General features: G+C 35.9%; 1 protein-coding gene across 1 annotated transcript in view; it reads left to right on the top strand.

The window, feature by feature from the left end:
• LOC150099524 (rap1 GTPase-GDP dissociation stimulator 1-like) overlaps positions 1 to 24,644 on the top strand; it is a 252,559-nt gene that overhangs the window by 15,148 nt on the left and 212,767 nt on the right. The window contains exon 2 of the mRNA XM_090403451.1: positions 18,466 to 18,591. Within this exon, the coding sequence (XP_090259577.1) occupies positions 18,466 to 18,591 (126 nt within the window). The remainder of the gene's footprint in view (positions 1 to 18,465; positions 18,592 to 24,644) is intronic.

Here is a 24,644-nt window from a genome sequence, read left to right as displayed (position 1 = left end):
ATACTCTTGCAAAGTGCTCACTCAGTAATTCAACTATATCAACTGATTCAGTTACCTCCCTACCATCGGCATTCTTTAAAATCATTCTGCCATATACATTTTTCCTTTTACTTGCAACATATCGAAAAAACTGTTTAGGACTTTAGCCTACATGGCCAATGTTCTTTTGTAATCCTTTTTTGCTTTTCTTACCACACTCATATTCATTATGATAAGGAGCACTTCCTTCCCACAATGCATGCCAAAATTTAATTTAATCTCTGCTCATGTAGAAAATCTTTCTACAACTATCTCAGGTTGGAGTTTTCAAAGATTGTTAAACGAGAGAAGCAGTGACAGAACACCATGCAGAAAATTCACTAAAACATTAATTGAAAGACATTTTGTCAAATGGCAATTCACCAAAAGGCAGTTCATCACAAAAAATGATTAATCGAGTGAACAATTAATCGAAAAAGCAGTTCGCTGAAATGCAGTTCCTCAAAATAACAATTCGTTGACCAGCAAATCATTGAAAACCAACAATTCATCAAAATTACAGATCATTGAATAAAAACTTCACTGAATAATAAATTATAAGGTGTGAGGAATATGTTTATGAAAAATAACTTCAGGATTAACTTGATTCCATTTGAAGCTTATCCACATTTTTTTTTCTTGTTATTTGATGTGAATGTATGTGTGTGTGTGTGTAGTTCTTATTTTGTAAATGTTCATTTCATTCTGTATGTGTATATCATGTGTTTTACATAATATTTAAAAGATTATGAAAAATAATCCTTTTTTTCTTGCTTACATTTATGAAAAATAAACGATCAGATTACATTATCAAAAATTATGGAGACAACTACCGTGTTAATGCAAAACGAGTTTAATATAAACCAAACTGAACACTCGACGTTTTGACCTTCATATCAAGGTTATCATCTGGAGCATACACACATATACAAAGAAACAAGCTGCACTACAATTTACATGGTTTGCTAAAGTTACTGACCAACCATTACAACAATTATTGGCCTGATCTCTGGTGAGGAAAAAAAAAATACTATTGAAATTGAAAATCAGAACTCGCTCCCGTTCCTGGATACACTGGTCACACATCTTCCCTCAGGCAGCCTGTCCTTCACGGTTTACCGCAAACCGACACACACTGGCCAATATATACATGCTAACTCATATCGCCAACCATCGCAAAAATTTGGAGTCATTAATACCCTTAAAAACAGAGCTATAACAAATTGCTCTAATCAACAAGCTCTTAAACAAGAATTAAAGATTATTAGCAACACATTTATAAATAATGGCTATAACAAAGATACTATTAATATTCTTCATGAAACTTCATTAAAAAAAGGATATAGATTACAGTAAAACCATAGCCATCCCATATATTAAAGGGTTATCAGAAAAAAATCAATAGAATCCTACACCATTTTAATCTTAATGCCACTTTTAAACCACCTATAAAATTTAAAAACATATTCAACTCCTCTAAGGATTCTCTCCTCCCATTGGCACATCCTGGAGTTTATTGCATCTACTGCACCTGTAACTTACCTTATATTGGTGAAGCAGGCCTCTCAGATCACACTCTCAACACCTACACCAAATTGATTGGAAAAGTACCTGGTATGAAAGAAAATTTAAAGAATTCTGTGAAATTTTGATTAACCACCCCAACAATAATGGTGGCATAAAAATTCCAAGAATTTAGATGGCACATATTCAAGCCTACTTAGTTTATATATATATATATATATATATATATATATATATATATATAAACATGTTGATCTCCAGTCCAATTTAATTTTGTAATCTAATAGATAATAATAATAGGACTCTAGCTTTGATGTAGTAAAGGTTTTTTTTCCTCACCAGAGGTCAGGCCAATACTTGTTGTAACGGTTGGTCAGTAACTTTAGCAAACTATGTAGAATTGTAGTGCAGCCTTTTTCTTTGTATATATGTGTATGATGACTTGATATGAAGGTTGGAACGTTGAGTGTTCATTTTGGTTTATCTTAACCACCTTACCGGCCATTATGAATTAAATACGCATCCTCATACACTTTGTATCCATCATATATTTCAATGTAATATCAATGGTATTATAATTTTATATGCACTTCGCATCCATGATAACCTTGACGTCTATAGATGTCTTGGTCGGTAGCATGGTTAAACTAAAGTTTTGCTCTAGCACGGTAGTTGTCTCCATAATTTTTGATAATGTATTGTGAAAAATATTATTTACTCAAGACCAAACACAGAACTTTATCCAGTCTCTTGTATACAAAGGAAAATAATATGTTGCGAGAAGTAATTGCAGAGAATGTCCATGCCAAAGATTATAGGTAAAATTTATGCAATCATACTTGAGAATGATCAGATACTTGGGAAGAATAAGCTGGATTCAGGCTAAATAGGGTAGTCAGAATGCAATTTAAACCATATAACTGCAGCTGTTCAAAATGCTGCAATTATATGGTATAAGCGAGACAATTATACACAGAAATATATATAGCATACATTTAGTTGTAAGTTATTCTGTTAGAATTGAAGACAAGACAGGAAGATGATTTGATGTAAAATGTTTGCCAAAGATGCATATAACATCTACTTATTTATAATCCATATGGATCTTTTTATATAACGAAACCTGTAGTGAATTCATCACTAAAAACACACATAATAACCACAGTAATGACTATTTAATTCGTAAATATTGAAATATTTACGAATATTGAAATTCGTAAATTATTGAGATTCCATTGTAATCATGCACCCTAACTGTATGTTATTCCTAGTATTGTTTAAACTACTGTACTGATGATGTCCCAAGATACTTGGGTTGAAATATTTACGAATTAAATAGTCATTATGTGGTTATTACATATGTTTTTAGTGATCCATATGGATCATATTACAAAGGAGAGTGGCATTAAACTTGATATATAAATCAAACTCGGCTCTTTATGCAAGTAGTTTCATCTTTATAGATGATGTTATACTCTTAAAAAATTAAATGTGATTATTCATGACTGGTTATTTGAATTAAATCTGCTGTATCTAATTTGATATGAAAATTAGCATCAAAAAGACAAACAAGGAAAATAGCAGGAACACGGACACAACTCCATTTTCAATGGAGAACTTCTACAAGAATTAAAATATTTCAATATTTCAGCAGTTTTTGTGAAGATAGCATAATAAATATGGAAATACACTGGTGTCAAAAACCTAAGGACAAACACCATTTCTGAAGATTATTATTATTATTATACAGGCACTTCCGTGGAGTCTGAAAGTTCATCGCAAGAGACCCAATTTATTCACACAATCTATCATACCTCTCCTTGAACCCATTAACAGACAAAGCACTCACAACTGACTCTGGAAACCCATTCCACTCACTCACAACTGACTCTGGAAACCCATTCCACTCATTCACAACTCTCCAAGCAAGCAATCTTGTCCTCACACCTTTATTCAACTTCCAGGGATGACCCATTGTTCTGGTCCCTCTAGCCAAATGCTGAAACATTTTCCCTGCATCTGTCCTGTAAAACCCTTTAAGCAACTTAAATGTTTCTATCATATTGATTCTTTTTCTCCTATCAACCTGCTTCTGCAATCCACACACACCTTCAATCTATCCTCATAGGGAACATTCCACAGGCCACTCACCATCTTGGTCACTTGCCTCTGAATCCTTTCCACCACTTCCTCATTCCCAAGAAACCCAGGGGACCAGACTTGAGCACAGTAATCCAGATGCAGGTATATCAAGGCCTTATAAAGAGGAATGACAACTTCCATATGTGTGCTTGTTAGTGTGTTCTTCAATAGCCAATTAATCTTATGGACTACCTTAGCATCCTTAACAAAATGTCCTCTAAACTCTTAACTCTCTGTCTACCACCCCCCCTCCCCTAAATCCCTAAATTCGTCTATTTCCTGGAGTACAGTAATCATTTTGCAAGCTCTCCACGTCCTCTTGATTAACTATTACTCTACCTAATTTTGCATCATCAGCAAAGAACTGAATATTTACTTTCAGGTTATTTCCTATATCATTTATGTATAAATTAAATGGCAATGGTCCCAGTACTGAACCTTCTGGGCACACCACTAGTCACCTGTTTTTGCCTCGATTCTGCCACTCCATATATCATTTTTTGATATCTGTCAAGCAGCCACCCTCTTATCCACTTAACCAATGTCATATACATTCCTATTTGATCTGATTTGTGTAACAGAATTATATGTGGTATTCTGTCAAATGCCTTTGCAAAATCTCGCAAAATCATCATGTAGCCATTTCCTTTATCCAACTCGGCTGTTACTCTATTAATAAAAAGTTAATAAATTACTAAGGCATGACCGACCCTTCATAAAGCCATGTTGACCCTCGTACAGTATCATATTTTTATGTACCCATTCTTGAATTGTCTTTTTTTAACCAATTTTTCTAGTACTTTTACCACTATGCCTGAGATTCTCATTGGTCTATAATTTGCTTCTGTAGTCTTAGAACCTCCCTTATGCAAAGGAATTATTTTGCCCTCTTTCCACTCCCTTGGAACTCTACCAGAGCTAATACTTAAATTAAACAGCCTAGTCAAAGGCATTGCCAGTTCCCTTGCACATTCTCGCAAAATCCTAGTTGATATCTCTTCTAATCCTACAGCTGTATTTACATTGAGATTTTGCAGCAATCTAAGAACCTCCAATTCATCTACCTCTGTTCTCACATTAGTGTCTGTCACAGAGGTGAAAGCATTAACTTCACTAGGAAGATATATGCTTGTAAAGTGGTCACTCAGTAACTCAACTATTTTATCTGCTTCTGTCTCCTCGTGACATTCATCACTCATTAAGGTTAATCTTCCATAGTCATTCTTCCTCCTACTTGCCACATAATGAAAGAACTTTTAGGATTTCCTTTTGCCTGCTCAGCTAGATTCTTCTCATAATTTTATTTTGTCTTCCCTGCCATGCTGATCACCTTTCTTTCCTTGAGCCTTGTACTGTTCATTTGCTGGTATAGCCTCCACAGCATTTTCTTCTTCTGTAGCCCGTGCTGAATGATATTACTCATCCATCAAACTCCTACCCGATTAACCTTCCTTACCTTAGGTATACCATTTAATACTGCTTCCTCTACATGACGCGTAACTATATCCCATGTGCTGCTAACATAATTACCCTGTAGTGTTTTATGCCATAGTACAGATTTAAGCTTCTTCCTAAGCCTGTCATAATCACCTGCCTTATAATTCCACAAACACCCTTCCTGAGATACGATAGTCCTCATGTTTTACAATCTCCCAAATCAAAACCGCATGGTCACTTTCACTGATTGGATGCAGTGTGGTCACCCGAGTTATGATATCTCTTCTGATCCTGTGACCAGGTCCAATGCCCTCCCATCACTAGTCCTCTCTATCATATGCTGTTTAAGTAATTATCTCTTAGTAGGTGTATAAATTCTATTTCCTTTCTGCCATGTGATCTTTCTTCCTTACGATCTATATCTCTTTAGTTAAATTCCCCCATAATGATCACTCGACCTGTACTCATTCTGCTAATTTGGTGATGCATGCCTTACAGATTATCTGTGGAATTCCCTTGGCTATAGCAACAACCAACTATATTTTGTCTTACTGGCCTTAATCTCACACCAGATTGCTTCAAATGAACAGCCACCCTCCCACCTCTCTCCTATTCTGTTTGGTTTCAGTTCATCTGCTGTCATCATCAGTTCTTCTCCCCCCCCCCCATCCTATCTTCCCTGAAAATACTAAACCCTTCACATTCAATCCCTGTAACTACATCATCTGCTGTTAGCCAAGTCTCACTTAATGCCTATAACTTTTGATGAAAAGCCAAAACGGCTATTTTTTTCTGGCGAGGTTGATATAAGTTAAGGGGATAAAAATCCCTTATTATTTTTCAGCCAGTAAGCGAAACTAAGATCGAAAACTACGATCTGTAACGTTTCATGCCGACAAACTGTCAGCGTATCCAAGCGTAAGTGACCACTTGGTAGTGCCACACCATGGCAACTCGTTGCAAAGGTGGAGCAAGATCCCTCACTGTTCTTGATATTTTCTCATAATGTAAAACACACAGCTCTTAAGAGATGTAGTACTGTTTTACATTATGAGGAGAGGTCACTACCCAGACCGGTTTCAACCTTTTTTGAGGTCTCATCAGTGAGTAGCTAGACCTAGAATATCAGAGTTTAAGTGAAGAAAACTTACATACTTTTGCTATACGATTGACCGAAAGGTGTGTCACTATATTATATTATAACATAGTATAACTAAGATGAAAAGCCAAAATGGCTATTTTTTTCTGGCGAGGTTGATATAAGTTAAGGGGATAAAAATCCCTTACGCTTGGATACGCTGACAGTTCGTCGGCATGAAACGTTACAGATCGTAGTTTTCGATCTTAGTTTCGCTTACTGGCTGAAAAACAATAAGGGATTTTTATCCCCTTAACTTATATCGACCTCGCCAGAAAAAAATAGCCATTTTGGCTTTTCATCTTAGTTATACTATGTTATAATATAATATAGTGACACACCTTTCGGTCAATCGTATAGCAAAAGTATAAGTTTTCTTCACTTAAACTCTGATATTCTAGGTCTAGCTACTCGCTGATGAGACCTCAAAAAAGGTTGAAACCGGTCTGGGTAGTGACCTCTCCTCATAATGTAAAACAGTACTACATCTCTTAAGAGCTGTGTGTTTTACATTATGAGAAAATATCAAGAACAGTGAGGGATCTTGCTCCACCTTTGCAACGAGTTGCCGTGGTGTGGCACTACCAAGTGGTCACTTACGCTTGGATACGCTGACAGTTCGTCGGCATGAAACGTTACAGATCGTAGTTTTCGATCTTAGTTTCGCTTACTGGCTGAAAAACAATAAGGGATTTTTATCCCCTTAACTTATAGCCTATAACTTTTGGCGAAGTTGCATTAACCAATGCCAAAAACTCCTTCCTCTTATTCCTGATACTTCTGGCATTGGTATATAAACTGCAGAAACTCTTTAGACCTCCATCCACCTTTACTTTCTGAATTGACTACCCAATCGTCTGACCCGGGGGGGGGGAGGCAAGAGGCCCTAGCACTCCCCCCAAAGAAAAAGGAAAAAAAAAACACTAGAAAATTTTCCGAAATCTTTTCCTTATTAAAATTCATTTTTTTATTTATGTCGTGTCGTGACCTCTATTTCTCTACTTATGAATTAGCAGTCACGTAGGGTGGGAATACCCTATAGCTCTTGAGAATCGTGGCCGCTGTGAACACAAGGTGAATGAAGTAGTGCTCTGGCAGACTGAGCACTACTTCATTTGCCCATGCTGGGCCAGAGGAGATCACAGGTATGATGTATTATCGATCATTGCAGATCCTCAGTCATAGGTTGTATGCGATGTGTAGTGTGTATTCTCAAATCGTTTACTCAACTCGACCCCCACAAGATTAAATCCTGAGTGCACCATTGAACTACCCTATTCAATGTTTTCGCTTGAGAGGCTAGATTCCTCACTTGATGGTTCTCTCACTCACCCAATTCGTGGGTGCCTTCCCACAAACTCACCTGCTTCCACCCTACTTGCTTAAGTTTTCCTGAATTTGCACTCCAGCATGCTTGGTAAACAAAGCTCTCTCCAGATACCTAACACCAAAACTATTTAGATGCAGCCCATCAGCATTGTACAAATCCTTCTTTCCATCAAACAGAGACCACAGATTCACAATTTCGAATCATTCCTTTTGCACAATCTACATATAGACTCATTGGCTGTCAGTGACCTTCTCCTCAGTTTTCCCTATCATAGTGTGGTAGGAAACATACAATCTTCACCTTCTCGTTCTTCTTTTTTGCCTCTTCTAACTCCTTTACATCCTCCCTCACAGACTTCTACTTCTTGCCTCTCAAATCATTTGTACCAACATAGACAATCATTTCCTTCGACTCACCTTTTTGGATCCAGATGGTGTGACTAATATCATGGATTTTTGCCAGGACACACGATTTTGTCATACTTTCGTTAAGTACTCCCCTAATCATTGCGTGTCCATACATAATTTTCTCCATAACTTGTTTTTCTTGTTTGTTCAGTTAGTCTTTATTATTCCTTCTGATTACCTGCTTCTTTCTTTATTCAACTCTGCTTAACTCTTGCCACTTCTGCAATTTTTTAGTTTCACTCTTTGTCCTGTGAAGGATAACATTTAAGTGTTGTAGTTCTTTATTAATATTCATTTTGTTCTCCTCTATTTCCATGGCCACATGTTCGATATTAATAATATAATTTTCCATTTTATCATCAGCATTTGTTGCATTCTTGTCATCTAACAGACACTCACTTTTAAAACACTTAATACATTCTCTCTCTCAGTTTCAATTTCCCTCCACATATTCTTTAATTTTCTCAATGAATACATTTCACATAAACTGCGCTGAATAATATCCTGCAAATTCAAATCATGGGACAACGTGGTCTTTGCTGCCATTGTTCGTCACATTGGTATCATGCCGACAATATCACAATAAAAATTTTATAAAAATACTAAATACTCTTTTTACACGAGTGCCGAATTACACGACCACTCACAATATAACCTCGAACCAAGTATTCAACTGCAAGATTACAAACAAAAGATTACAACTGCAAATTCATACAAATCAGCTTGTGACAATTTGTATAACTGATAGTTTTGATTAGAAAGTGGGTACACATTCAAATTTTCAAATCATGCAGAAAGAGGTCATGTAGTAGCACTCAACAGGATAAAAGACAAAAGATTGCACTAAGAAAATTGTGTTTGAAGGAAGCTGTTTTTGTGAAGGAATAAATTTGCAAAGTTGGGTGTCTTGTAATATCTCAAAGACATCACTGGACGATTTCACATGGGAAATTATTGGAAAGCCAGAAGAAAGTTGCAGAATTACTGATATTGCCAGAGAGTTTGGAATCTCACACCATTGTATTCAGGCTCTGGGAAGCATTTGCTAAGTGATTGCCCTTGCTCTACCATGGAGCATGAAGACAGATTTTTGATTATAACAGCAAAACATAATTGATGCACCACAGCAAGTCAGCTACATTCAAGTATGGGTACCGAGATATCTCAACAAACTATGGAAGACGTCAAGTAGGCCTCTATGCCCAGAGGCTTGTAATCTGCATTCCTTTATCCACAGCTCATCATAGAGCACATTTTCGTTGTTATTGTTGTACCCATAAAAATTGGACAAGACACCAATGGACTAATGTACTCTTTACAGATGAGTCATTTGAGTCTTTCTTCCAATTCTAGATGAGATTTTTCATGAAAATGAAAATGCAAGAATGTCCTTGAAAGAGATAAATATGGCAGTACTGGGGTCATTATGTGGGAAAACATTATGGGGGACACTTTATGTGGGAAAACTTAATGGGGGACATTATGGTTATTGGAGATATTATGCTTACACACAGAGTTATAAGTGCTGGAAAGAGGGACTATGACGTGAATGTCATTGCAATGAAGTTCTTCACCATTGTTTGATTGCTCCATGGTGCTTTGGAACAAAGAATTCATTTTTATGGATGACAACACCACACCACATCATACAGGAGCTGTGGAGATACTTCTGGAGATCAAGGATATTAATCGAATCAAGCAGCCAGTACACTCCCCACATCTCAACCCAAAACATGTATGGGATGCAATAGGGAGATGCATTACTGCTCAAAATTTCCTTCCAGAAACCAAACTAGTCCTAATCCTTGCTTTGAAAGAGGAGACGGTGTGTGCCAGTTTGACTCAAGAACTCTTGAATCGCATGGTTACGATGTTGTAAGAGCTACGTCACAGTTTGGGGTAGACATTCTATACTGAAATGTCTCTCCAAATAGTTTTCCAAGCTCTCTACATTAACTCTTTAACTATGTCCTTAGGCAATTTGTAACTTTTGCACAAAACATATTGCAATTTAATTTGTATAAAATTTATGACATGTTTTTGTGTAATATAATTTATTAGTATGCTGGCAATAAATTTATATCCACATTTGCCTGTAGTCATGAAAATTTTTTCATATATTTGTAAAATTGTAGTTCATCCTTTGCTTTTGGACACCAGTGTATATAATGGAATAAGCAAAACTGGTTTATCAAAGGCAAGTTGAATAAATGAAATCAGTTCAGTAAATTTAAGAGAGAAATTAGTCAAAACATAAAAATAGCTGTATGCAAATTCACTTTTTTGACTTATGGATCTGAGATTTGAGTTAGAGCTTAAATAGTTGAACAAAGACAAGAGAATGCTGAGACTTGTAAGAAAAATTAAGAAAGTGATCAGATGACATCAATTACTGAATCATATTGAAATTGAAGATATTAGAACAGAACTCGCTATCGATTGTTAACATATTAGAATGTGTGAACAGAGCTAATCTAAAGGTCACTGAAACTGAAAAGGTGAGGAAAGATTAGCAGAACCAGTTGAATAAATTTATATAGAATAAGAGAGAAATTAACCAAAACAGTAAACTAGTATCGTGTGAATAAATTGTTTGATTTAGTTTAGATTTAAGGTTTAACTTACCGTACTATTGACTAAAAGTTAAGATTTAGAGTATTGTATGTGATATAATTGGGTGTGGTCAGCATTACTATTATGTCATGTCTCCAAGGACTCATCGAGGGAGGATATTCTGTTCTACTCTACTGCACACAACTTGCAGTCTTCCCTACTTATTTAATCCATCAACTACACATTAATAGTATTTTATGTGTGCAAATTGCTTCTGTTCTACTAGCCAATTTGCTTGTAAGTTTTTCCTCTTGGTTAAACTATAAATTAAGGATGCCAAAAAATTATATTCTTGGTTTAATCCTTTATCCAAGTATACGTAAACAAAGTTTGTACATGAAATAACTTCACGACTGGGCAACTTGTATATAGAGGCTAATGATTTCACATCACTTGCCTTAGTATCCCATAATGTAAATTCGTATGGACACCCCCCCACCCCCTCACACACACAAACCTAAAACTGGAAACCGATGCATTTTTTGTGCAAGTAATGCCTAAGTGAATTCTAAAACAAACTGAATCATCCCACAGGTTTACCCCTGTTGTGACTATATAAGGGTGGTCTGAAAATTTCTTGGCCTTGACCATAGATGGCAACACTATCGGCAAGTTTTTTTTTTCTTCTAAGTTGGTACATTTGTCATAAGCATCCATGTGAAATAGCAAGTCATTCTATCAAGTAGTTCTATCAATTCTATCAAGTACAGCTGTCTGAAGCAAAAGTGTTGTCTATATCCCTTGAAATGGATAAAATGGAGTATCGTGCTGTTATAAAATTCTTTGTAAAAGAAGATCTAACACCAAAAGAAATTCATTCGAAGTTCATAAAAGTTTATGGACACTCAAACTGCTGAGTTTAAACGTGGCAATACCAGCCTTGAAGATTATCCGCGTGAAGGATGTCCAAAAAGTGTAACAACACCAGCAATCATTGATCAAGTGCATGATATGGTATTGGATGACCGGCGAGTCAGAGTGCGTGAAATTGCTGAGACTATAGGCATTCCAAAAGAACGTGTAGGATATATTTTGTATGAAGAATTGCAAATGAAAAAGCTTTCCACAAGATGGGTGCTGCGCTTGCTCACAGCAGATCAAAAACACACTCGCATGAAAATCTCTGAACAGTGCTCAGAGCATTTTAACAAGAATAAAACTGATTTTGTGTATCAATTTATTACTATGGATGAGACTTGGATTCACCATTACATACCAGAATCCAAAAGCAGTTTGGATTCTGGTATGTAATGGTGAATGTCCTTAGGAAATTTGTAACTTTTGCACAAAACATATTGCAATTTATCATCTTAACTACAGCTCTCTGAACAGCCTACAACACTGGAGTGAAGATGTCCCAAGAGAGAAGAGGTGCCATACAAAACAAAACATTCAGCAATCTAGTGGTATCCTCCACCCATGTCTCAGTTGATGCTCATAGTGAACACAAGTTGTTCTGCGTTGTGCAACTCATAAACAAAAAAAAAAACTGTGAAAGGGTGGACCATGGAATTTAATCACGAGATGAATGGCAGTTCTTCATTTTCCACACCACAACAGCAATCCTCTTCTGCTTGGGCCCTCCAAAATAGCAGCATGGTCCCTCCAAAGTAGCAGCATGGTCAAGATACCCATGCTCATACCTAATCATTAATAATTAGATACTTGGGCATGTGAGAGATGTAATTACAGATGTAATTGAGAGATGTAATTGGACCATTGAAAAATAGAAAGAAGTGCCTTTTTGGATGAATCTCATTTTATGAATTGTAGGTGGAGGGTTAGGCAAAAACCTGGTAAACTACCCCAATGTCATGGTCCAATAGAAACAGTCAAGAAGTAGCAGCCTTATGGTATGATAGACAGATGCTTTTCTGAGAATGTTTTAAGAGCCGTGATATTTTAAAGCCATGCCTTGTATCTCTATATCCATTGTGACTGATCAGGTACCCCCCCCCCCTCATGATGACTGTCTTCCCAGATAGCATATGTGTGTGTGATAATTCCAGCATGGTAATGCACTCTTCCACACTGCTGGTATTGTTTGAGAATTGCATGCTGAACACAACAGTGTTTTCTAAGTTACCATGGCCACCAAATTCACTGTATTTGAATCCCATAGAGCATCTCTGGAATCCAGCATTTAAATTCTCCCCTCCCGGTATTTCTAGGAAGAAATACCACTTCCTGGAAGTGGCATTTCTATGAAGAGGACCTACAAATTATTAGGACAATATTTTGACTAAGCAGTATTTTAAAAAATCCTAAATGAGCAAAAACTTAGGACAAATGCATGATAAATCTCTCTCTCTGTATATATGGGGAAGCCAATATGACTGCATCAAGGCCAACATGAAGCAGTTGAAAATGGATAATTGTGGCCATCTAAAAAATAACTTGCCTTTCCACTTAAATATGATGACCATTGTAAAACCAGGGGAAAAGTAAAACTTAGAAAAGGAGTGGGAAAGAAATTAAGTCAGATTATAGTTGAAGTTGCAGAGGTCACACAGGCTTAATAATTGGATTATTTTACTTCAACAGGAGTGATGATATTCATAGAGTGACCATTGCAGTTTAAAAAAAATTGCTGGGTTGATACAGCCATTGACTTATGAATCAAGAATAATGCCTATTAGAATAAAAGGAAAAGGCATGTTCACAAATATTTCAGTGAATGTTTCAGAATATGCTTCAAACTTATATATAAAGGAAATTTGATAGTTTTTACCAACAATTACAAAATGTAATTATAACTGTTAGTAAGATTGTATTATATGCTTTGGGCTTATCATATAAAGAAGAATTAGTCAGTTTTTACCAATGGTTACAAGATTTAATTAATGAAATTCCAAACAAAGATGTTAGAATAGTGAAACAGGAATGTTTCACTATTCTGTTTCATAATTTCCACAAATATTTCACAATTCATCTTCTTGTGACAGTTACAGTATTCTCTTGTAGACTTGTATATCTAGATTTCTCCAGACTGAAAAACCAGAAAATGCTTGGATTATATATTAATGAGAAACTGTTAGAAAACATCTATTTAAAATTGCCCCCCCCCCCTCCCTGCCAGATGTTTTGACTTTGATTCTGACTATGAAATATTAACATCCAGAATTAATGGAAACAAAAAGGGGGGGAGGGAACCCTAAATCTCATCATAGAATAATGAATTTAGCAAAATTTAAAAGGTAAACATACAAAAGACCTCTGGTAAATATGGAAAATTCATGCTAATATAGAAACAGGAATTCTCTCTTCTTCTTTTCATTCTTTCTGTCAGCTTTTTCATTCCTCTGAATTCCCATCTCAGCTAAGCCATTTTGGAATATTATCCTCCCATCACATCCACAGTGTACCTCTAGGTTGCTTCCCACATGTCCAAGCCATCTCAATCAACATGGTCTAATTTCATCAGCTAGAAGTGGCGATCTATAGAGTCCATATAGTTCTTGATTATGTCGTCGTCTTCTCCATTCATCTGTTGTGTTATCTCTTACAGGTCCATAAACTTCAGTCTTAGAATTTTATTTTCAGAGATCTGCACTGCTTTTGCATCATGGTCTGTTATGCTCAAGGTTTCTGCTCCATATAGAACAATAGGTCTAATGATTATTAGACTAATATGTTAAATAATGATGTAGTGAATGGTAAGATCTATTGGCAGCATGTATTGTAGCTTTTATCTCTGTACTAATTTTATTATCTCTAGTAATCAGTGTTCCTAGATATTTGAAGGAGGAGTCACTTTTAAATTTCAGGTTAGCAGGATAACAATATTTAGAGATTTCTAAATATTGTTCTAATGTTTTTGGCATATTCTCCACTCAGGCATATATCACCTCCATATTGTAATTATATACAGTTTCAAAACTGTTATATTTTACAATTTCTCAAGTACATTTTTCTAATGCTAAATGACAAAGGATGGATGAAAGTGCATCTCCTTGCTTCAATCCTGTCTTAATATCCAAGGTTCCGATCTAATTCTACTAGCTAATACCATGCTTCGGTTGTCAGTGGTGCAAATTACGATTAAACATAAAAAAAAAAAAATCCCCAAAGGCCTTCTATAAATGCTATCATATGCTTTTCTAAAGTCTATAAATAAAATATAGACCTGCAAATTATATTTTATTTTTAAGGAAATAAAAGACATCTGGAAAGAATGCTACCATTACTCAAGAGAATAGAATCTGACAGATGTGGACCATACATCTCCATTATACAAGGAAAATAATAAAAGCAGCAGGGCAGATGAAAATAAATCACTACTGAACTTCCGAAACCTTGAAGAAATGAGACTGCTAGTTATTTTCTAAAAAATTTAACCTTATAAACTTAACTGTGTAGTTCTGTCACAGTATCCTGTATATGCTTCAATCAAGAGTACATATCTGGAAATAACAACCATGAACTTTTTAACCAAATTCTTTGTACAGGGTGTAATATGTAAGAATTGGAAAATATATATCATAGTGTGTATTATTTAAAATAAATTTTTTTAAAAAATTATAAAAAAAGGAGACAAGTCCCCTGGCATGCATTAGCTATGTCTGTGATATTAAAAGATTTAATTACTTCCATATGTCACTGTCAGCCCTGGGTTTTTATTCAGTTATCTGCGTTAATGGATAATTATAACTGATTTCTTCAGAAGTCTGGAATAAAAATTTTCTTTTACATAAGGCATGGTTGTAATGTTCCAGTCAACTTTATGGTTGGTGTTATAAATTTGGTTGGCCAGACCAAATTCATCTTTTCTTTTATACCTGACACTGCAACATGTTCCTTCTTTATACCAAGCTATTTTATATGTATGTAAATATAAACTTGGTTTTAATCCATTTCCCAAGTAAGCAAACAGACAAGTAAGTCAAATTTGTGCCTACAAGTAGTGCAAGTCTGGGTGACTTCGTACGTAGTGCAACTCGTGGTAAAGGTGGAATAAGCTCTGATCACTATTCTTAGTATTTACCCTTAATGCAAAGCACATCTCCTTGAGGAGATGTGCTTTTTGCATTAAGGGGCCACTACCCAGACTGGAAACGGTCTGGGTAGTGCCCCCCCCCTTGCCTTTAATGCATAGCATCATACATCTCCTCAAGGAGATGTGCTTTGCATTAAGGGTAAATACTAAGAATAGTGATCAGAGCTTATTCCACCTTTACCACGAGTTGTCTAAGACTTGCACTACATACGGAGTCACCCAGACTTGCACTACTTGCACAAACTTGACTTACTTGTCTGTTTGCTTACTTGGGAAATGGATTAAAACCAAGTTTATATTTATATACATATAAAATAGCTTGGTATCTTTAACGTATATTATACCCGAGGTAAAAAAACTTTCTACATGTTCTTTCTTTCTCACCTCAAATCCAAGGCTTGTCTGTCCTATGTAGGCTAAACGACATGAGCATGGAATTCTATATATACCCCTGGGTATTGTAGAAACGTGTGCTATCTTTAGGAGACCTCAGTAAGGTGTGAACAGTTTGAATCTGTTTAAAATTACTCTGATGTTGTGATCTTTGAAAAGAAATGCTGTTTTAATTGATACAGCCAATATATGAAATTGTGATATAGTCTCTAATGTTGGATATTCTGGTTATTGAGAGGCAGGGGTTGAAAATAAAATCCTGTACTGTTTTTGGAATAGCTATTGAGAATAAAAAAATTTGAGAGAGTCTGCAGTTCGGTATTTAGTTGATTCTCATTTTGTATAATAGAAACTGATTGATTCTTTAGGACACTGTTTCTCAACGTTTTTGGATCATGCCCCACCCCCAGCATAAGTCAGCCAAGTTCTGAAAAAGTATAATATAAATATGTACATGCACATTTTCAAATTGGCCCCCCCCCCTGTGGACGTACGCCCCACATTGAGAAACACTGCTTTAGGGTGTGGGTTATGCCTAAATTTTGAGAAGGATAATGAAGGAATGAGCATGAACATAACATCCCATATGTGTAAGCTTGTGATACACTCAAAAGTGACACTATTGTCAGACTTTTTAGTGATAAGAACATCATTGGTTTTGTAAATTTGACAGTAGATTTGTAAGAGTTAAGAGAGTGAAGAAATTGTTGCAGACTTAGGAAGTCCTATTTCCAAATAATAAAAATATCATCAACATATTGCTACTAAACCACTGATTTTAGATTCATTTCTGCTAGGCTAGTCTTCTCAAAGTTCTCCATAAAAAGATCAGGAGGGAGGGAGCTGTCCATTGCAAGCCCAAATTCTTGCTTGTAAAGCACATTATTCCACTGAAAAAAAAATTAGAATGGAGATAATGTTCAAAAAATTTGCCAGCTTGGCTGGCCGAGTGATTAGCGTATCTGCTCTCCAGCCAAAAAAAAGGCTGCTGGTTCGAATCCCGCCGTGGGCATGGATGTTTTTTTTTTTTTGTGATTGTCTGTAGAAATACTAGTGGTGGTGGTGGTCGGTGGTAGATGCCGTTGGTGTAGTTGAGGTCAGTTGGTGGATTGAGTGGTGGAGAACAGAGTTGTAGAGTAGATGCCCTCCCTCAATGAGTCTTTGGACTCCCTGGAGGTGTCAAATAATAATAATAATAAAATAAGTTGGCGATGCCTGGTGGGAAAAGGTCTTCAGTGAGATTTAAGACATCAACAGGTACATTAGTAAATAGGGATACTATGTCGAGACCCACAAGGATGTCTGTGGATATTATGTGTAAACTTGATAGTTTCTGGACAAAATGGGATAAATTTTTGATGTAAGAGTCATGGCCTTATTGTGATCTCCAAATAGGTCAGCTAGATGTCTAAATAAGGCATAAGTTGAGGAGCGCGTATGCCTTATCTAAAATTGGTTGCAAAGGCATGTTAGGAGACCTGTAAAGTCGTTGAGGAATAGGATGCATTAACTTAAGCTTTCTTAATAATTGTGGAGGCCAGTTTGAGACATTTTAAGTAAATTGCTTTTTTTTTTTTTTTTTGTCATCCATGTAGGATCATGATCTAGAATTCAGCAGATGGAAGAGTCAGAAAGCAAACGTAATTTTTTCATTATAATTGTCTATATTTAGAACTACTGTTGTGTTCTTATCAATTCTCAAAATTATAATGTTTCTGTTCTTTCAAAGTGATGGCAATTAGATCTTGAAATTAATGAAGAAAGGAGAAGAGGAGCAGTTTTCAGTCTGATAATATTGACAATATCCTATAGAATGATATCAACTCCTTTTTTTCAAGTGCACAAAAAATTAACATTTGGAATATAACCCAACTTAAGGGCATTTAAAACCTTTTTAAGAGTAGATTCCTCTGAATGTGATAGGCATTGGTTTGAAAGGTTAAATACAACCTTATCTGGGCTTAGATAGATAATCTGAAAGCCCTGTTTTAGAGACCAAACACAGAACTTTCTCCAGGCACTTCAAGTTCAAATAAGCAGGATAGTGGTCTTACATCAGGCAATGGGATTCAAATGAGTTAGATACCTGATAAAGTTGCTGGATATGATATATTGAAGGATGAAATCTGTCTTTAGAAGATCAAAACAATGTTTCTACTTGTTTGATTTGAAAGTGGTGTGAAGATTATTTAAGCTACATGGCAATCTTTTCAGGCTAGTGTTTTATGCTGTTGCAGGTGCTTATTTGAAATCAGTGAAATATTACAGTTTAATAAATTATCACATTGTATGGTGTACTATATGCTGTACTATAATATAAATAATTGCCAACTGTTATGAGTATTTGTACATTTCAATTATGATGGTATGAAAAGTACCTTTACTTCTGTAATTTACTTCTCTTGTGTAAAATTTTGAAGTAAATTTTAATGTTTTACACATACATTTTTTTTTTAATTTCCTTAAGATGCTGCTAGAGAAGTATGCACCACTACTTCCATGATAGGACCATTAGTGAAACTGCTGTATTCAGAAGATAAACAGGTGTTGCTTCAAACGTGTCGTGCTTTGGGTAACATTTGTTATGATAATAGTAAGTACATGATATATTAGTCTGCACAGTTTAAATGTTTATCGTTTATAACATTTACTTCTGATTCTATGTCTCATTATAAAACAAAAATTCATGCCCATTTTGTTTTTCCAGTTTCAAGGTATGATTAAAACATAGCGTGGGTTTTGCAAATGAAGCTAAATCCTGTTTCAGATGCAGATTGCGAGGATTCTCCTTTCAACCAGACAAGCCAGTGAAAATGCAATTGATAGACAATACACTTAATCAAAATAAACCACAACATCACTCATGTAGGTTAAGATATTTTCCTTGAAAACTGGAAAGATAAAAATTATCAAGCATTTGCAAAATATATTAATGTAAACGTAACCATGTACTGTCATAGTAGCCTGTACACTCCTTGAGGGTACATATTGGGAAGTTTATGATGATATATTGGAGATTCAGTTATGAAAATTGTAACTGATGACCAGATTATTACATACTTTTTTGGGCACTAAATTAAAAATTTAATGAATGCAATTGAAAAGCAGAAAAGAGTTGACAGTCCTGGTAGGAACAAATGATTTGTCTGTTGATAAATACACTATGAGAGATGATTTGAAAGGACTTCTGGAAGAAGTGAGAAGGAAAAAGTGAAAGTAGTTAGTATGTTACCTAGATATGATAACACTGAATTGAGAAAAAAAAGCTATGATGGCAAATGATTTGATGTGTACTCTGTGTAGAGAGAATGGCTGCAAGTTTTTGGATGTGTGGAGTGAGTTTGAAGGAAGAAGGGATTTCTATAAGAGGGATGGATGACAGCGCATTTGGTAGCAGGAGTCTGGAGAAATTATTTATTGATATGAGACCTAATATGTTGAGTTGAGGAAAACTGGATTACGATGTCAAGAATGGTAAGAATGTGTGTGTGTGTGTAATAGGAAACCGAGTTATACAACTATATTAATGATGTGAATATGCTTAATAATGTAAGTGATTATAATGAAAAAATGGTGTGGATTTGTCCATTTTGGACTTAAATACATTAAGGATGTCTGGATAAGTGAAGCATTAGACGTGAATAGGAATCTGAAAGTTGTACAACTGAGTCATGCAGAGTCTGCAGGGGAGAGTATACAAAAAAGCATGGAAGGAACCTATGTCTATATCTCATAACTTATGTTAGATGCCAAACGTATAAGGAAAGCAGGGGTTAAGTTTGTTGACTTAATGAATACATTCTGTCTTCAGATTTATTGACATTAGTGAGACCTGGTTTTCAGATATCTAACTGATATTTAGTGTAAAGGGTACAGTATTTTTAAGGATAGACAGGAGAGGTAGCGAGTGTGATGTTGGGGTAATTAATTATGATTGCAATGTTATTATTATTCAGGACCTCCATGGAGTCACAAGACTCAATGTGGGAGGAACATCCTAGACAATACAAAGTCTATCATACCACTCCTTAAACTCATTCACTCTTCATGCTCTCACCACCCTATCAGGCAATGCATTCCATAGTTCAACCACTCCATGCAAAGAAACCATTCCTCACCCTCTGGCTCATGACTTCCTTTCACAACTTCCAGGGATGGCCCCTTGTTCTACTGTACAGAACTCCCCGTTGTCAAACCTGTGACTGACTCGATAATTTAAATATCTCAACCACATCACCTCTCCTATCTACCAAGTTTTGCAGTCCACATTCCCTTCGTCTTTCCTTGTAAGCCATTGTTAGTGAGGGAACGTGGATACAATGGAATGTTAATACACAAACTAATATTTAAGGTACTGTATACAACTTGCCATTACTGCTCATAAATATTTCTTTACTAGTTCTCATGCACTAATGATATCTTACCCTTCCAATTCCTCAATCCATGGAATTGTCTTAAGCTGATTTCTAAGATTACTACAATCACCTGCCTTATAATTCCACATAAATTCCTTTTTCCTTGATACTTCTGCACATTTATTCATCTCCTAAGCCAAGATTACATGATCACTCTCCAACTGGGGAGGGGGGCATGGATGTCATCTTTAGTTACAGTCAGATCCTCTGACTGTAACTAAAGATGACATCCATGTGTTCTTTGTAATAAAAGAATAATGATCATTCTTTTTTGCACTCTCCAAGCTGAACTGCCTAAACATCTCCTGCTCTTCACCCTTTATGCTCCTTGGTTTATAGCAACGTGCCACTAAATATCCTGTCCTGCCCACCTCCACCTCACACCATATGCTTTCAAAACCATTAGTGTCATTGCCCTCCAAATCCTCCACTCTGAGATGACACAACTCATCACTTATTCTAAGCAATACTCCACCACCACATTTTCTCTTCCTCTCCTGCTAAAAAATACTATACCCTACTACTTCTATGCCTAATCAGTGATTTCTCACCCATCCCAATAATTCAAATGGGCTGAGACTATCACCATCAGTAGTTCATCTCCTTTATTCCAGACACTCCTGGAATTTGTATAAAGAAACACTAATGCATTGTGAGTGTTTCTATACCTATTATTATTATTTCTCCCCCATATGTGTTCCCCTTTCTCCCAAGTGACTATTCCCACAAGAGCCTATCCCCACCATCTACCCTGATAACTCTGATTTCCCTGTATCAACACTCACTTGTCCAGAGAGCAACATTATCTCCAGATATTTGAGTCCTTCCTCATTCAAATGCATGCCATCTCTTGTATACAGTTCTTTTCTGTCCTCAAATGCACTCCAGGTAACTATTTACATATCACCTCTCTTTTGACACATTCTGGTTATTCATTATTGATGCTCTTCTCTTTTAGCTGTTCATTGTCATACCTAGGTAACACACTGTTTGCTCTCTCTGTCTTCTGTCATACAACCTCAACTTTAGATCTCTCACCAACTCTTTTACCTTGCTTAATTGCCATAGTCATACTGTCTATCATTCCTCCAGCCAAACACTCCTCTGGCATTTTATTTTTGTGGATCCTCCATTTATGGATCATCCACTCCATGGATCATCAAATCTCTATACATCACATCTCTCTCTTAACACTGTACCATCTTTGCTCACCTGCATCCTTCTCTCTCTCTCTCTCTCTCCCTTTCTGCTCTGACACTTTCTCTCCTTGTTCCTACACACACCTGCTTTCCTATCATTTCCTCCATCCCTAGCTTCTGCATTGTCTCACCTTCCTCTCATTTGCTCTCTTCCCCTGGTTCTTCTATTCTCTTCTATCATTCCCATAGCAGCTCTCATTCACTTTACATCCATTCTTTCTATTCTCCATCTCTTCTTTCATGCCTCTTAACTAATTTTTCATACATTCAACTTCTTCCCTTAGTGCATCTCTCTCTCTCTCCATCAATATTCACTTGTTTCTCACATAATGCTTCTGAAGTCTGCTATGCTAATTTCCATATCACCAAGCTTTTCCCATTTTCTACATTGTAACCAGACATTCATGCCACATTTCTAATTACCAGGATGCAAACACCACATACCAAAAAATCTTGTAGTAGTAGTAGTGGTCAGCTGAGTGATAATCTATCAGAAGACGGAATTGTGGCGGCCACCATTATACAAACAATGCACAAAGAACACTGAAAAATTATAATAAAATATTATGTTAAGTTGGTTATGGTTCACATACAGAAATGGTTAACAGAGAATCTATTCTTTGCAGTGAACAGCATGGGTTTGTTAAATCCCCATCTTGTCTATATCCAACATTTAATATTAATAGTCAGTGGTCGAGTAAGTAACTATTTATACATAATTTTATTTTGGTTTATTGGTTTGTTAGAATGTTTCAGATTCATACCCATGATAGTACAAGTTGACTTAAAAGCTCAAGCATAAAAAAAATATATATATACAGGGTGTTCGGGATAAATTTGACATATTTATAATTAATTATATTTTTCCGTAAGTTACATGTATTAACACACATCTCTTCATTTAAAAGTTTGGACCCTTCTTCATTCATATACAAGATGTCAGAAAGGATGGATAGCTGGAACCCACCTGAATCATGGAAGAGAATAACTTGTATCATGATGATTCGTGCCCGCCATCAAAATAAGGATATTACGACTGCTGCCCAATGCTCCCTGAATACAGTAAAAACAATCAGGCATGAACTAGAGACTTACAATGGTGACTACGAGGATGTAGCAAGAAGAAAGATCCCTAGCAGACGATCTGATTGCGTTCGTACAGCAGAATTCCTCGCAAATCTGCAGGAACAGGTGTTGAAGAACCCTGGCATTGGAATTCGGGCTTTGTTCGTGGAGTTGCTAACTGTAGTCAAGCCCTGGATAACAAGGGTAGCCAATGGTAGGCCGTATGTATGGCAGCAGGATTCGGCCCCTTGCCACACCTCTGGGAAAAGTCAAAAATGGTTGTCTGAAAATTTCTACGACTTCACCAGTCCAAATGTTTGGCCTCCAAACTCCCCAGACCTTAACCCCATGGATTATTTTGTATGGGGCGCAGTTGAAAAAGACACCAATCGCACTTCCAGTAATACAAAAGCCCAGTTAATGGATAAAATTAAAACAGTTTTTGCGGCCCTTCCCAGGGAGACTGTAGCATCAGCTTGTTCGAGGTTCCGAAGCAGAATTGAAGCTGTGATCGATACTAATGGTGGTTATTTTGAGTAAATCTTGTTGATAGTATTGTAATTAACTCTGCCTGTAATGTTTTTTTGTCAATTCATTAAATTTAATAGATACAAAGAAGATTTTCTTTTTCCTTACGAAACTGTCAAATTTATCCCGAACACCCTGTATATTTATTAAATATATATATATATATATATATATATATATATATATATGTATTTGCTGGCATATAAGATGCACCGGCCTATAAGACGCACCCCTTTTTTTTGTACACGTTTTTTTAGGAAAAAAACTTTATCACTGAATATTATAATGAATTTACAGTATAAAGTAATAAGTAGATCTACTTTCAACAAATACCTAATCTAACTAGGAAAGAGTACCCACCTTTTAATCTTCTTCGTCAAAACCCAGAAATTCATCTCCAGAACTAAATGAAGAGACACTTGAAACCTCTTCAAAATCAGAATCTGAGTCCTCATACAACAAATTATCCTCTGTACCATTCAGTGCATTACTAATGCCACAATTCTTAAATGATTTAACCACTGTCTCAGTTTTCACAGCATCCCATGAAGCGTTGATCCACTCACAAACTTGCGAAATGCTAGGCCTCTTCCTTCTTCCTGATGGCATAACCTCAGAATCTGAAGACTGCATCCAGCTGTTCCACTTCTCCTTCATAGATCCCTTAAATGGTTTATTAATACAGACATCTAAAGGCTGAAGCTGACTAGTTAGACCTCCTGGAATTACAGCTAACTGAGTTTTCAATTCCTTGAGTTTATTTTTAACATCTGTTCTATGAGAACGAAACTGATCCCATACTATCAGGGCAGGCTTCTTCAATAGTCCGCCAAGACGCTTAGACCAAATTTTATCTATCCTTAACTTCATTCCTCCTCCATCCATCCTACCTTTTGCGTGAACATGTACAAATACTCCTTTAAGCAGCTTTTTTTTGGGTAGCGTCTGCCTTTTAAAAATCAATAGTGGTGGCAATTTTGTAAAAAATTTCCAGAAATGAAATTAATAAAAAACTGAGTATCATTTTTTATTAATTTCATTTCTGGATAATAAGACACACCTATTTTCAAAGGAAAAAAGTGTGTCTTATATGCCGGCAAATACAGTATATATGATATTTACTGTAAGCACTTGTATATGTACAATGATGAAATTCATCTTCCACCTAAAGATATCTGCATAGATTAATAATAAGCAGCATTCATAATATGCATAAATAAAAGCACTGTTAATCTCAGTTCTTTACTTTATACAGATGACATTATAGTTTTAAATAAATCTGATACGAGTCTACTGGATTTCTTAACGAAATTAAATAACTGCCATAACAAATTTGGTATGAAAATCAGCAATAAAAAGACAAACTGTGAAAATGTATAGAAACATTGAAAACATCAGCTGTACCTGAATAGAAAACCTGTAGAACTTGTAAAAAATTC

The sequence above is a fragment of the Typopeltis vanoorti genome, chromosome 14 (assembly GCF_054136105.1).
Source record: "Typopeltis vanoorti isolate ZY-2024b chromosome 14, IOZ_Tvanoo_1.0, whole genome shotgun sequence".
Taxonomy (NCBI): domain Eukaryota; kingdom Metazoa; phylum Arthropoda; class Arachnida; order Uropygi; family Thelyphonidae; genus Typopeltis; species Typopeltis vanoorti.
Note: the sequence above shows the minus strand (reverse complement) of the source record. Positions and strands in the feature narration are given on the sequence as shown.